This window comes from Eupeodes corollae, chromosome 3, assembly GCF_945859685.1.
Source record: "Eupeodes corollae chromosome 3, idEupCoro1.1, whole genome shotgun sequence".
NCBI classification, from domain to species: domain Eukaryota; kingdom Metazoa; phylum Arthropoda; class Insecta; order Diptera; family Syrphidae; genus Eupeodes; species Eupeodes corollae.
In genome coordinates, this window is record NC_079149.1 from 34,344,685 (window position 1) to 34,360,204 (window position 15,520).

At 36.5% G+C, this 15,520-nt stretch overlaps 1 protein-coding gene across 9 annotated transcripts in view; it reads right to left on the bottom strand.

Moving 5' to 3' along the window:
- Positions 1–15,520, bottom strand: part of LOC129951552 (bromodomain adjacent to zinc finger domain protein 2B) — a 126,510-nt gene that overhangs the window by 24,433 nt on the left and 86,557 nt on the right. For 8 of the 9 annotated variants that reach the window (XM_056063767.1, XM_056063766.1, XM_056063765.1 and 5 more), the window contains 9 exons: positions 9,652–10,019; positions 9,347–9,580; positions 8,710–9,134; positions 2,480–3,015; positions 1,994–2,079; positions 1,053–1,924; positions 714–986; positions 291–647; positions 108–173 (listed from right to left, as the gene is read on the bottom strand). In XM_056063767.1, coding sequence (XP_055919742.1) covers positions 108–173; positions 291–647; positions 714–986; positions 1,053–1,924; positions 1,994–2,079; positions 2,480–3,015; positions 8,710–9,134; positions 9,347–9,580; positions 9,652–9,781 — 2,979 coding nt within the window. In that variant the 5' untranslated portion in view covers positions 9,782–10,019. The remainder of the gene's footprint in view (positions 1–107; positions 174–290; positions 648–713; positions 987–1,052; positions 1,925–1,993; positions 2,080–2,479; positions 3,016–8,709; positions 9,135–9,346; positions 9,581–9,651; positions 10,020–15,520) is intronic. The other variant, XM_056063768.1, reaches the window with a different exon arrangement.

Sequence of the window (15,520 nt, forward strand, 5' to 3'; positions counted from 1 at the left end):
TTTTTTAAATATAAATATAAAAATAAATTAAAATTAAATAAAAATAGAGAAATGAGCTTTTCAAATCAATAACTTAAACAAAAAAAAAAGAACAAGAAAACTCTTACCTGTTGCTTTTTTAGAATTTCTTCTTGTTTGATACGTTCGAGTTCTTCTTGGCGTTTTTTGCGAGCCTAATATACAAAAAATGAAATTAATTTAATAAAGATTTAAAGCTCCATAAGTTTTTGTTTTTAATTTGATTTTTTTTAAAAAACGATGTTAGTAAGAAAAAGAGCCACACCGCTCACCTCAATCGCCTGCTGATTCTTCAGCTCTTTCTCTTTTCTTTGTTGCTCAAGTTTTTCGTTTTTTTCCTGACGTGCTTTCTCCTTGTTTCTAGCTTGTTCTTCTTTTGCAAGCTTTTTTGCCTCGCGCATAGCTTGTTGCTGTTTAGCAATTTCAATACGCTGTTCGACATTTAATGTTTGGCGAGTGAACATCTTTAAGTCCTCTAAGCGCTTTGCTACATCAGCATCTGACATACGAATGTATTCTCCATCGTTTGCATACGGTGGAGGAGCGGGCTGTAGAAACGATCCCACTATAGCACGTGAAGAGAAGCTAAAATTGTCGCGGTTTAACTTTGATGGATTTTTCTCCATGTACTGAAAAAAAAACACCAATAATTAATAGAACAAAATTTCTTGCGAAGAATCATTTTGAACACTTACTGAAAATATCTGACCAATTGTCTTTAGTTTGGTGGCACTTCCAGGGGCATAGTAGCACACATCACCACGAATCTGTCCAGCTTTGGTAAGACCTTTGATGACTGTCTCACGCTTCCATCCCAACTCAAGAGGCGCTCGCAGTTCGGTAATGTTGATTATTTGTGAGTCTTCTCCCTCGGATTCAGAGAGTCCACTCTCGGCGGCTACACTCTCGGAATCCGTGGATACATCAAGCTGTGCACTAGCCTCTGTCAAAGCTTGGCGTATTTTTTCCTACAATAAATAAAATTCATTAAAACAACTCGTCCAAGAACTTCCTCAAAAGACAATAGAACTTACAAAATCAGCACCCTGTTGCATTAACTGCTGTGTGGACAACATGGGCTTAATACCAACTGCTCGGCTCTGGGCAAGCAATGAGGCGACAGTGTTTTTCTTCGGTTTCGACACACCACGACCCAGATTGCGGGGTCGTCCTTCTTTGTATTGCGGTTGGGAGCGGTCACTTCCACCACTGCCACTAGAGCTGCCCGAACCCAGAGCAGCAGTGATTGAGCTTAGGCTTTGTAAACTATTCGATGCACCACCAGCTGATGGTACATTGCCACTAGTGCTTAGGTTCAAACTGCCTCCGCCGGCCACACCTGAAATTGTAGTGCTACCATAGTCGTTACTTGACGATTTATTGTCTGGCTTCATGGATAGATTGAGAGGAGCATCAAAATCATCAGGTGCCGAAATTGGCGGAGCAGTCTTCATACTAAGATTCACTCCAGAACCCATCATTCCCAAATGATCAGTATCGTGGGGATCTTTAGATTTGCTAGTCAGATTGTACGCCCCATTTGATGTGATCGTCGGGGGCAATTTGATGACTTCTACACGATCGGCGCTACCAGTTAGATCGGTGGCCATACCACTATTGCCACGATTAGACGTCAGTGAAGATGATGAACCAACTCCAGAATTAGATGATGCTGATGGAACACTCAGATGGCCACCCAGCAATGATGAAGAACCAGAATTCGTTGCTGACTGCGCTGAACCAGATAGACCAAGCATCCCGCCTCCAACGCCGCCACCAGTACTGCTTCCACTACCAGATGATGATTGCTGTTGCTGTTGTTGTTGCTGTTGCTGGGCGGCATTAGCTGCTGCTGCCATGGCTGCATACTCCATCTCGAGACGTGCCCGTTTAGCTGGACTTAAGCCTGGAAATGCAAGCAGAGGATTTGATGGATCGAGAGATATTGTCTTTTTTCGGCCGCGATTTGTAGTACCAGGGATTTTGGGGCCAACTATAGATGAGGTGTATTTGATGATTTCGGTATCGGGTGGCAATCGGACTCCCAGCAAGGATGGCTCACTAAAAAAACGAAAATACGGGAAACAACAAACAATTGTTTTGGGTTTAGTTTCATTGAAAATCAATTTTCGAACACAGGAGTTATTATTTTACACACACAACAAATAAAAATAAAAATTTAAATAATTAAGGAAAAAACAGTTATATTTTGTACAAAGAAAGAAAGATAGAGATAGACTACATTAAATTATAACATAACATCAATGTGAACATCAAGGAAGCTTACTTTCCTTCCAGTGCAGCACTTTGTTTATTTCAACAATGGCAAAGAAAAGTATACGAAAAGAAATATCACATAATGAACAATGATTTTGGAACAAATGTGTTTTGCAGAGCTATTCATACTCCGCGCTGTGATATCCTGATGGGGAATAGCATTTGTTTGTTTACTAGTACTCACCTCAAGATTCCGGACGGCATGTAGTCCTTCACTTTGCCAGTATTGGCAGCGAGGCAGGCGTTCATTGCGGCTTGAACACTCTGTTGGGGATTCAGGCCGAGATTACCAAGTTGCGAGAGTGAGTTGAGGGCGTTGAGGGAGTTATTCTTGTCACGATCTTTGGATGAATTTCCACTATTACCACCGCCACCTCCACCACTGCTATTTCCACCACCACTTCCTGAATGCGAACCCATCATTGAGCTATGATGGCTACCTGCTGAGCCGGTATTCGATGAACCACCAACCATATGATGATGGGATAGAGATCCACTGGATGATGATTTATTGCCAGAAAGACCTTGATGAGACTGGGACGAGTGATGGGACGATGATGAGGACTTTTTCGACGATGATGAAGCTTGTGAAGAGGCGGCTGCCGAAGCTGCTGCCGCTTGCATGGCCAAGAGTTCTTTGTGCAAAGTAACTGGATCGTAAGCAGATGAGGAGGCTGGTTGCATGTTAGATGTTATTGATGACTTCCCATAACCGGAAGACTGTAGAATAAAAAAAGGAATATTCAAATAAAAATACAGATATAAATAAAATGTGTTATTACAAGTTTCCAAAGGAAGGAATAGAATTTTTTGCAGAACCGCAGAATGATTAGTAAATTTTATAAGGTTTTTCAGGTATTCTAATCTAAATGCAAACAAATCTCCTTTATTTATAATGATAGCGCACTGAGGGGGAGGGGGGTTTGGTACCCTTTTTATGCTAAACATACACGGAGGTGTCGATGCACATTAGTTTTGAATTCCTGAATATTGCATTGCACAGGATAAATACTTAGAGAAGGTTATTTTCTCCTCCAAGGTCGTATCTATCTCTATACCAAATTACAGACAGGCGTAACCTACAGACAGTGTTACTTTGAGTCACACTGTTACTCAGTATTTGGTTGCGGTCAAGCTTAGGTTTATTTAGGTATCTAAACAGTCCGAAGAGATGCTTAGCATGCTTTCGCCGCTGACCTTAGGATTGCTCTGATGTTTCTTCATGCGCCGTTTTTTTTTAATAATTAGCGCACCATCAAAGGATTTTGAAGACCTTTGATATGAAATAGACACAGTGTGAGCATCAGAAAAGGAGGGAGGGGTTGGAAAGAAGATGTCGGGAACAGTGGTTTTTACTTCTTGAACATTGCACCGCCAGGAAGACAGTGTGGTAAGGCATTTCACATTCGCGCAGTACGGCTTAAGAAGGGATATCTTTACATTATTACATTATTACTTTACAGAATAACCGAAATTTGACTCAAGGGTTAAGAGATATTCATTCCTAGAAGTGCGACAATTAGGGTTAAAAACTGTTTAAGGGAAGTAAAGAAACTGGTTGCTTCACTAGAGCATATGCCGTTAAAATGACAGTAAAAAAGGGTGAGGCTTGAAACATTCCGACGATGTTTAAATGACTTAACTGCCGTAATGATGTTATTTTTAAAGCTGTTCGTTAAATAATGACCAAGAAATTTCAAGTAAGTTATTGGAACACCAGCCTAGAGATAGAAGTTACTCAAGCTTTGAAAGAAAAGGAAAAGAAAATGTCTTGCATCTTCTCAGAAAACTCAACTATCGAATCGAGATGAACATTTTTATTGATTCAAATGCCACCAATGGATAATGACAAGAAAACGTTGGGGTTTCGAAGCATTAAACACCACTCGGTTTTTTATTCCTTATGGTACAATGATGTGCAGGTCAAAGGTAAGTATATTTTGTTGTTGCAGTTCCACATCTGAAGAAGAAGAATTAAGTCTAAAAACGAATATGAAAAGCTTAAAGTTCTATCAACAGCGAAACAATCGATTGGATTATAAGTTGCAGACAGGAGAACATTAATACAAATAAAAAAAGAGTGTTTGATACAAAACAGAACCCTGTGGTACACCTGCATTTATTTTGTGGTTTTTAGAGTTCTACTCATCAAATAGTACTTGTATTGAACGTTCCGAAAGGAAATTCTTATGCAATAAAGTAGGGATTCATCTAAACCTAAGGCATGCATTTCCGATAAGACTGCTTGATGCCAAACTCTATCAAATGTCTTTGAAATATCAAGTGCAATTCACCCCCACTACCGATGTCGTAAACTACAGATAAATGTACGACACGACACACTCTGCATTCCATAAGTCGTTTTCAAGTTTTGTCACTCGTTTTGCAGTCGTGTGTAAACGTCAAGTGAGTTGAACGGTTTCATTCAGTATTCTGTAAGACGAAAGGAAACGACGGCAATGAAAAAAAAAGACGGTATATCTTGTTTGAAAATTTGGTCAAGACGAAGAAATGGAAGTTCTCAAAACTGTAAGTTTCCTTGTTAAATAATTTATTTTATTTATTAGTTCTTTATTTGCGATAGATAAATAAAAAACAAAATGTTTGTTCACATTTGCAGTTAAAATTAACAAATCAGAATCAGTTCCAGGCCCTCGTCGAGCTGATGAAACGCAACGCTATTGGATTTTTGAAGGGTATCAACAAAACTGACATAAAAAAGTAGTGGGATTCCATAGCTGAGCAGCTGAACAGCAAGGGTTCTCCAGTAAGAGATGGAGATGGTTGGCAAAAGGTTTGAATCGCTTATTTCATTAATGTAAAAAATATGTTAAGGTTTGCTTTAATCAGGTTTGGGCCGACCCTAAGTTCAAAGTGAAGAAGAAAGTAATAAACAATTCAAAAGAATTAAAAACAACTGGAGGAGGTCTAAACCAAATGCAAATTTTATCTATGCTTGGAGATGCTGTATCAAATTTGCTTAAATACGAACAGTGGTTAAACCCAAACGGAAATCCAATTGGTCTATCCCAGTGATTTTTTATTTGGACTTTAATTTCACTTGACAGACGTTTGTTACTTTAACATCGTTTAAAAATCTACTAGAAATTCGTAGCGTCGAGCATGCCACTTATGAAATGCCACTTAAAAAACGACACGACAGAGAAAACGAGAGTCGTCGAAAAAACGAGACGACATTAGTAATAGGTATGATTACCTTACTTTTTCCAAAACGATGTAAAGATTTGTTCCATTATTCTGTGCGCTGAACCATGATATCACCAGTGGACCTATTGCTGCGAAAGCCGTTCTGTCATTAAAAGCCTTCAATCTTCGAGATATTTCTTGAGCTGATAATTAATCAGCGTTTTCATTACCTTGGAAAGAAGGGACGTATGTGCAATATGTCGGTTATTAAAGGAGGAGGTGGTTATATAAGTATACTACGGCGACTGCTACCGAGAACAAATACAGATAGACTCAGGCAAAAAGTCTTAAGTTTCAATAGTGTGAGCGAGCACATCACGACAATCGGCATCAAGGCTAAATTCGACAACATAACCCTTATATGCGCGCATGCCCCAACAGAGGAAAAAGTTGAAGACACCAAAGGCATATTCTTCGATCTCTTGGACAAGACTTATTAGCAGTGCCCTGGCTATGACAGTATCTTAGGAGATTTTAATGCCAAGCTAGGAAGAGAAGACATCTTTGGTGGCACAATCGGAAGATACAGACTGCACGACACCACCTCCGATAAAGGACTCAGACTGATCGATTTCGCTGAAGGGCGAGACGTTCTGGTAGCTAGTACGCAGTTCACACATCTTAATATCCACAAGGGGACATGGAAATCTCCTGATCAATCAACTGTCAACCAGATTGACCACATTGCGATCGACGACACTTCTCCAGTATACAGGATATCCGAACATTCCGAGGGGCCAACATTGACTCGGACCACTACTTCGTTGTAGCCAAGATACGGCTACGGATATCCCGGCCAAAGCCAAACATGGAAGTACTGTGAGAATTTTCGACATTAGACGGCTACAATCGCAAGAGACTGCCATGTCCTTTTCAGATCGAGTCTCTAGTAACCTCTTAAGGAGTCCTATGCTGCCTGCATCAAGCATTAAAAACCAGCCATCAGAGATGCCGCCTCTGAAGTGCTAGGTTTCACACGGCTATAACAGCGAAACCCCTGGTTTGACGACGAATGCCGGCAAGCGCACGCAGCGGAACAAGAGGCAAACAAAACGGCGCTGCACAGAAGGACCAGAGCAGAAGAGGGGAGAGGAAAACCGGCTTCTTAAATGGAAAAAAAAGAGAGCACGAGAAGCGCGCGATCGATGAGATAGAGGGATGTCACAACAGGAATGAGGTTCGTAAATTTTACCAAAAGGTAAAAAAAACCTCCTAAGGGTACCAGCCACGAACCGAAGCCTGTCAAGACGATCAGGGAAACATCATAGTAGATAGCAATCGATATTGAGAATATGGAAAGACCACTTCTCCAAATAATATAACGGCGATGACGAACCGAATTCTGCTGTAAGGGAGATAGAACCACTCAATTTAGGCGACGCAGATCAATAATTCCGCCTACCTGACCTAGACGAAGTGAAGATAGTTATATCTAAAGTTTTTTGAGAATGCCAACGGATGCATTGACGTTGGAGGAGACATTTCCAACCGTCGACTACCAATCGAAATGAGTCAATAAGCAAATAGATCTAATTCATGTTAATTTACTGTAACAAGATACATTTTTTTTTTCAACAAATCAATTTAATTGTTTGAATGCGTATTATAATCCTTGAATAACTCAATTGCATATTTCCAAACTATTATTACATGTTTATAGGTATTTCCATAAAGAACTTTTTTATTTGAATTAATTATGCAGTATCATAATCAATCCTTGAAAAACAATAATAATTTTTTTTATTTTTTGTTATGAAGTCAACAATAAACAATCCTCTAATACACATAATTCACTTGAGTTCGTCGCTAAAGGATTACAAAATTTCATGTGTTTTTTGGTGGAAATTTTTGCTAAACCCAAACTCAAACCCCAAACCCAAACCCAAAATCATAAATGAAAATCAATAAAATTTATATTATGAATAATCCAGTAATTAAATAACGAATATTTACAGAACCAAAAAGCGCACATACATATATTTTTCGACAGCTGATTTGGTTAGCAAAAATCCTTCTTCCCTGAATCACACTCGTATCCATCCTTCTCCCCAAAAACACACGCACCTCTAAATTATATGTAGCAATGTAGGTACATAGGTACATATAATCAACATAAACAGAAATATGTACATGGGTATGTATGTACTGTAAATATAAAATAATATTTAGATATAAACCACAAATAATTGGATATTTCGTTGCGATTTGAAACTTGTGTCAAAATAATTCAATAATGGTAGAGTAGGAACTTTAAAATGTCCTGTCCACCTTTCGTTGTATTATTGTACCATTGGCATTGCCAAAAAAGCACCTCATTTCATTTCATTTAATTTAGCTCTGTGTGAATTTGTACAAATGTATCGGATTTTGTTGTTGCGTTTAACACTTTGTTGCATTATTTAAGATAATGTTCATGATGGAGGGGAGTGCTCGCTTGGTCGTCGTTGTATATCAAAATAATAATAAAAAAAAATAATGGAAATCTCAAATTAATCATTCCGCATTTTTGGGGTTGGAGCAGATATTGTACCTGTAATTTGGTGTATTGTTGGGTTGGTTCAGGACGCGAATGGAGATGGTATCTGGTCAGGGGGAAGGGAATGGGTCACATAAATTCGAATTCGTTGGAATCCGTAATTAATATTTGCGAATATTATTGTTAAATGTTAATGCAGGTGGGTATTACCAAAATTGAAATACAGGTCGGGTAGCAGGCACAAATTTATATGTGGTATGTACAATAATTGTACATATTTATGTACCTATCTTATTGTATGCACAAATACAATATATGAATATGGAAACAAGTAAGTACAGGCAGAATATTTTTAATTATAAAAAAGTTAATGCTTGTCATACCTATTTTCATTTTGGTTGACAGCATTTTCGAATAGCACCAACAAAAAGTGAGAAAGGATTGTTTCAAAACAAAACTGGGATAACATCACGCAGATTTTCATCTACATATATTTGGTACACATAAAAGTGTATATTACTTACTCCCTCTTCTATAAAAGTAGATATAGGTGCATATCATAAATCTGAACAAAAAAAAGGTGATTAACATCACCAGGACTTATAACAGACAGGAAGAATATGCATTTTCATAGGTTTTTCCCTCAAGGTTTTAAACATTAAACAAAAATTAGCCTATTTTATTATATCCTCTTTGTTATATGTATATAGTATGTTGTTATAAGAACTTACCTTATATGATGAACCACCTCCACTTGAACCAGAACCTGATGATGGTGTTATTGTGGTTCCAGCACCAAGGCCATGCATACCAGACGCTGATGAGCCCCCACCACTGTTCATACTATTTGAAAGATTTTGTTGATGCTGCTGCTGTTGTTGTTGTTGCTGCTGTTGTTGTTGCTGTTGTTGGCGTTTTTCCTTGCGACTTTTACTTGAACTCGATTTACTATTCGACGAAGACGAACCACCACCACCGCCACCCGATACTCCAGCTGAATTGCTACTATTCCCACTACCGCCACCACCAGCCCCAGCCAAACCCAATGCCGAGGGAAATGCAGAAGCTAAATCTGGATGAGGAAATGGTGACAACCCCGATGCCTGTAAACGACTAAAGTAATCTTGTGCTGCCAGTTGTGCCACTGACCACCAACCTGCAAAATGATATCAAAGTCAATTTTTATAACAAACAAAAATTGGGTCATTGGAACAAAATTAACAGCAACAAAAATTTAAATATGATATAAAAGAGAGATGTGGTATTATTTTTAATTCCCCTTTCTTTTTTTTTTTGCAATACCGAAATATAATCTACACATTATATTATTTTTGTAACCCTTCCTTTTAAAGGGGGTTTCAAACTCACTTGCTGGATGCAAACCTGCTAAACTTGCGGCTTGTGATGCAGCAACTGCCATTGTATTCTGATGATGATGTCCAGCAGCGGCCGCAGCTGCTGCCGCCATCGAGTAACGATCGTTAGATGAACTTGGACTTGGTAGTAAGCCAAGACCAGCGGCTGCAGCCGCATTAAACTGGGAACTAAAGAGCGGATTAGATGCTGCTGCCGCAGCTGCAGCTGGATCTCTACCCCAATATGCTAAACACAAACAAAAAAAAAGATTATTTTGTTTTAATCATATTTTCTAGGTTTTGATAAGAATTTTTTACCAAATAATGAGGCTGCGTCAAGGAGTGACTGGTCATGGCCAGCACCTCCGCCGCCACCACTCGAAGAGCCCGACTTACCACTGCCGGACTTTCCGTCTCCCCCATCGTTGTTTTTATCCATGTTCTTCATTTTTATTTAGATTTTTGTGTTCTTCTTCTTTCTTTTTGTTTTTGTTTTGCTTTTCGATAGCAAACAAAATTCTTTTCATTAAAAAATAATGTCGGTTTTTCTGTTTTGTAGATATCAGAAGTTTGATTTTCCACGAATGTTTGTCTCCATATTGAGAGTATTATTTGTTGTTACATAGTGACAGGTTCTGTTGTTTGATAAGAATCTGCAAATGCCGTTTAATGATTATTATCTTGACCTGCAAAGAGAGATAAAAAGAGAAAGTTGTTCATCATTTTTTTTTGTAAACTAAACTATATTAAATTTAATTTTAAAATAGATTAAAAATTTAATAAAGAAAAATAAAACAATCTTTTTTTTTGTTTTATATTGCTCTTTCTCCCATTCCCACCCTTTGGTTCGACGCATACAATTGTGTGATAAAAGCAAACAGCCAAAGGCCTGCGGTAAAAACACTCATCCACGAATTTCCATACATTAGATAAAATGAGATGACAATAGTGTATCAATTAACCCTCATTCTCCATTACAATAAAAGAGAAAAAGTTCACAAAGAAAATGCGGAGAGGAGAATCTTTGGCGCCTATTTGGAATTAGTGATGGTGTTTGGGTGGTGAGTTTTTTCTCTTACAATCCAATTCATTATACACTAATCCATTGAAAGCTACTAACTCTCTTTGACTGGAAAGTTTGAATGATTTAAAAAGAGTGCCAATGCCGAGAGCGAGATTCTCTTCCAGAAAGTGAGAGTATGATCTCTTTGCGCACAATGTTCACTCTCTTTTACTATAAGATTTTCCCCATTCTTCGGCTACACATTTTTCATTCATACTTTTTTCCTTACTTTGTTTTACAATTCACAATCCACACAATACAAAAGGTGGATAGAGGTGATTGAATTTTATTATGTAAAAACCAAGTAATGGCAGATAAGAAGAATATATAAACGAATGAAAGAGGAAGAGAAGAGAAAAGATAAAGGAGAGACGAAGCGAAAGCGAAGTGATGGAGATTTAGAGACAATGAATTTTTGTAGGTTTTTTTGTTTTTATGTTTTTGTGTGTGCAAATTTTTGTATAATTTGTTGTTGCTGTTGTTGTTCGTATTCGTATTATTATTAGCGTGGGTGGCTTTTTACACTTGTAAATTATAATTTTATTATACCTATACGAGAGATGGGGGCGAGACGAGTCAATTAAATCATCAACAAGTTTTTAACTTATTTTTTTTTGGTTTTGTTTATTTTTTAAATCATCCTTTTAAATTACCTACGTACGCACATTACTACTCGTGTGTAGGTAGGTAGGTACATGTGCATACATATGTAAATAGGCACTTAGTGCGTTGATAGACATTTAGGGAGGATAATCATAATTATCTTCATGGTTTTTTAAATGCATCTTTTACCCGTTATGTAGATAGTTAGGTACTTTTGTGTCATAATTTGGAATTTAATTAAGTTTTATTTATTTATCAAGTTCAAAGGGATTCTGGCATTTTAAAATTCAGATAACTGTCACTTAATATCACATCAAATTTTGACATTTTGTGATAATACCCGTGTTTTGCTGGAAAATCTATCAATAGTATAGTAGGATTTTACACGAATAACAAAAACAATATCCGCAGTATAAATAAGTACTGCCGGTAAAAGTTAAAGCAGAGTTTTACTACGGATGGGTTTTCGACATTTATAAGAGTCTCGAATGGATCTTATGTGATTTCGTTCTCAAATGTTGGTACGATTGATATTGCATTTGTATCTTGATGGCTTTGTTCGTTGAGTAGTTGTGCATTTGGAATCATGTGTGATTTCCATTGGAGAAAAAAATCAATCTGTTACTGTTGATATTATTTAGTTTTGTTAATGAAAATGGACAAACTGGGCTTATTTTGCAATAGAAAAGATAATTAAGTTTTGCTATATTTCCACCAATGGTTTATCTCGGTTTAGATTGAATAAATCTTTTTGGCGTTTCCACCGCACAAGATTTAAAAATGATTAAGTTTGACAGCACTTTATAACATGCAAATGGTGTTTCGATTTTTCTTATGAAGTGCAAGTGAAATAGTTTAATTCGTGTTCAACAATGAAGAACTGAAAAGTTTAGACCATATAAGAATATGCTACTTACTCTATGTGCATTTTTTTTAAATTTGATTAAAAAACAAAACTATATTTTTTTAACACAAACATGCAAATAAACAGACTATGAGGCCTATTCTGCTATTGATTTAATTTTCACTAATTATTATTCTTCTATTCATTCGAAACGAATCTGTCGGTAACGTCGGTAATACTGCGCGGTATTCTTTTATTCACGTGAACGCATTCATTCTATACAATTCAGATCCGCATATAAAATGCATCGGATTTTTCATTTGATGTCTGGTTTTTTAATTTTTGTAAGCAAAATGTAAGTGAAAACTAATTTATTGTTTAATTTAGAATATTTGTTTCATAAATAGAAGAATATTAACATTTTCAGGCAAAGGAAGACACTTTTTAACATTTCTCCTAAGCTCTCTGTTTGAGGATTGGAATAAAAAGTCAAATACTGTCCATTTCCAGAAATTACACAAATTGTTCTGTTTAGGTGGATTGATTTTTGTATGAATCAAAACAATTTATCAAACATTCCCAAGATTTTTTCATGAACAGCTGTTTATTTGAAAGTCAAATTGATTTACTATAATGTAGTTCACCCGATGGATAGCAGAATGCAAAGGCAGTGTGAAAGGGATTCGAATGAGTGAATCGAATATACGATCCAAGTGAATAGCAGAATAGGGCTAAAACCAACTCCTCACCAAGGGTTTTTCTTCACAAAATTTGACTGGACTCCGATCTATGGCGGAAATCGAATCAAATCAAGATCATTTCAACACGATTCAGGTATATACAAAATTGAGGCGATTTTCAAGCTCGCTTCAATACCACATGTTAATGTAGTAGTCTAAGAACAAACTCCCTTCTTGAAGTTTTTATTTTATGTCAAAGCTGCAATTGTTAAATTAACTTGTTTTATAGAAAATGAATTTCCAGATGTTTTCTAACCATTTCTTGAAAATTGTCCATTTTATTAGTTTTAGTTAGTTTTTTTTTTTGTTGGTGAAGTTAACATTAACTTTTGATTTTCAGAAAACATTCTTTTATTTGTGTTTTTTTTTATTATTATACTGACAGGTCTTCTTGCTGTTCTATCAATTGTTAAATACAATAATCTGCTACTGCGGATCGTTTTGTTGGCAATTTCTCACTATGCTATATATGGAATACCAAAAGATCGCACTTAATAATCTGGCTACTGCCGATGGGTTTTCTTGGGAATTGTCTACTATACTATTTATAGAATGAAAAAAAAAACACGGGTAATGATGTACAGTAGTAGTACCCGTGGCATGATGGTTAGTGCGTTGGACTGTCATGCAAGGGGTCTTGGGTTCAATCCCTGCCTATGCCACCTTAATAAAAAAAAAATAATTTTCGCAGGTACTGCCACTTGCGAGGAATTGACAAATTCTTCAAGAGTAATTCTTGTCATGAAAAAGTGCTTTCTCAAATTAGCCGTTCGGATTCGGCCTAAAATTGTAGGTCGCTTCCATTCCTGACAACAGTACCCGCATACAGGAATGGTTGAGAGTTGTAAGTCACTAGGCCCTGGTTCCCAACGGACTGTTGCGCCACCCAATTTAATTTAATTAATGATGTACAGTGTTGATGATTTTTGTTAAGTAACAAGAACAGCCAAAATTCAAAATTTAGACCATCAATTTCTATCAGTTTTCATTTAACCCTGGAAAGTATAGCTATCGCACTACAAGTGAAAGGTTTAATCAAAAAGCCAAAAAGTATAGTCGGCCCAATGAATGGTGATAAATTCAATTAGACATTATCAGCAAAACAAAAGCATCCCCAAGTCTCACGCAGAGCCACGGAGCCCAAAACAACACCCAGAATTGATCACAAAATCGCAATTTTGTCCTAGGTAGCAGTTTATCTAGTTACAGCTATGAAAGTAAAATTTATTATAATTCTATTTGCATTTTGAAATTGAGGTAACGTTCACTTATGTCACATCATATTTTCTGATGTGTATTGTTTTTGTTTTTCACTTGGAAAATTAATTAGGACCATCAATTTCTATCATTTTTAAAATAAAAATGATCTTGTATTGATCTTAATTTTGTGCAGAAGGCCATAAGCTAAGGGAAAATCTAAAAGCTGCACTTCTGAAGAACGTGGAGCGAAAAGAGAAAGGTCTATAACTAAATTCAATAGCCAAAAAATATTGGCAATGGTGATTTTTTTTTATAATAAGCGTACATTCAAGGGGATATTACTACCCTTATTATGCAGACACAGTGTGAGCACTAGGAAAGGAGGGTTTGAAAGGAGATGTTGGTGCACATTTAATTTTGAATTCCTGAATATTGCAAAGACTAGGAAAAACTAGGAATCCAGAGATAGAGCATAAACCGTTAAAATAACGGTAAAAAAGGGTCAGACAAGAAACCTTACGAAGAAGTTCAAGCGAAGTGAATGAATTTATGATGATATTATCATCTATTAATTTAAATGATCTACGTTCAATACTATCCAAGAGGCTTTAGTAAGATGCAGGAGGGAAAATGGGAGAGCTTATCATATTTTGTCGTTGCTGTTCAACATCCGAAGAAGAAGGATGTGAGTCTGAAAACGAATATGAAAAGCTAAGAGTGCTATCGTCAGCGAAACAATGTATTGGATTAGAAGTAGCAGACAGGAGATCGTTAATAAAAATGAGAAAGAATGTTGGAGATAGAACAGAGCCATGGGGCACACCAGCATTTATTTTATGGTTTTCAGACTTGAATCCATCCAATACTACTTGTATTGAACAATCCGAAAGGTAATCACTAATCCAATGAAGCAGGGACTCATGAAAGTAAATTCAATTTAACATTTTTAGCAAAACAAAACCATTTCAAAAGTCCCACGTAAAGCCAGAGCCCAAAAAACAACACCCAGAATTGATCGAAAAATCACAATTTTATTGAAAAAGGACCCAAGAAAAAGTTCCTTGAAAATGTCTGCCGATCTCAACAATAGAGCTGTCAAAGTAACGTTAAAATGAGTACCTGTATGTATACGTTACTTTTGGTATAAATATTCGGTACAAATGTATCGTTACTAGTTACTTTCGTTACTTTCATTGAAATTGGTATTTTCGTTAAAAATGTATTAGGTACATATTTCAGATGCACTAGAGCACAAGCTAAATGATACATTTTTGTTTAAAATTGTACATAAACATAAAGACAGTTTGTGTATGTGTTAATTTGAATGCAGCTGATATCAGGATATTAGTTTTCTCAGCACAGTTAGCGGAAAATATGAAGTAAATATTGAGAGAAACTTAAATAAAAGATATTAAATGTGTTGCATTGAAAAATATATACAATTTTTGTCATTTTATCTTTTTGATATTTTTTCTTTTAAAGAGCTAAATTATACTTCCATTGTATTGGCTATTGCATTTGCATTACATTCGTTACCTAATATATTTGGAATTCCTTGGACATCTTCGCACGTTTCGATAGGGATACTTCTAGAAAGCATTGGAGAAGGTTGCACATTTGGGATTGAAATAGATTCATACGCCGATAGATGTTTAGACAGTAAATGTTTTTTTTTAACTTTGTAACTGAACCAACTTTAACAGAATAACATGAATGGCACAAATCACACTTAACCTT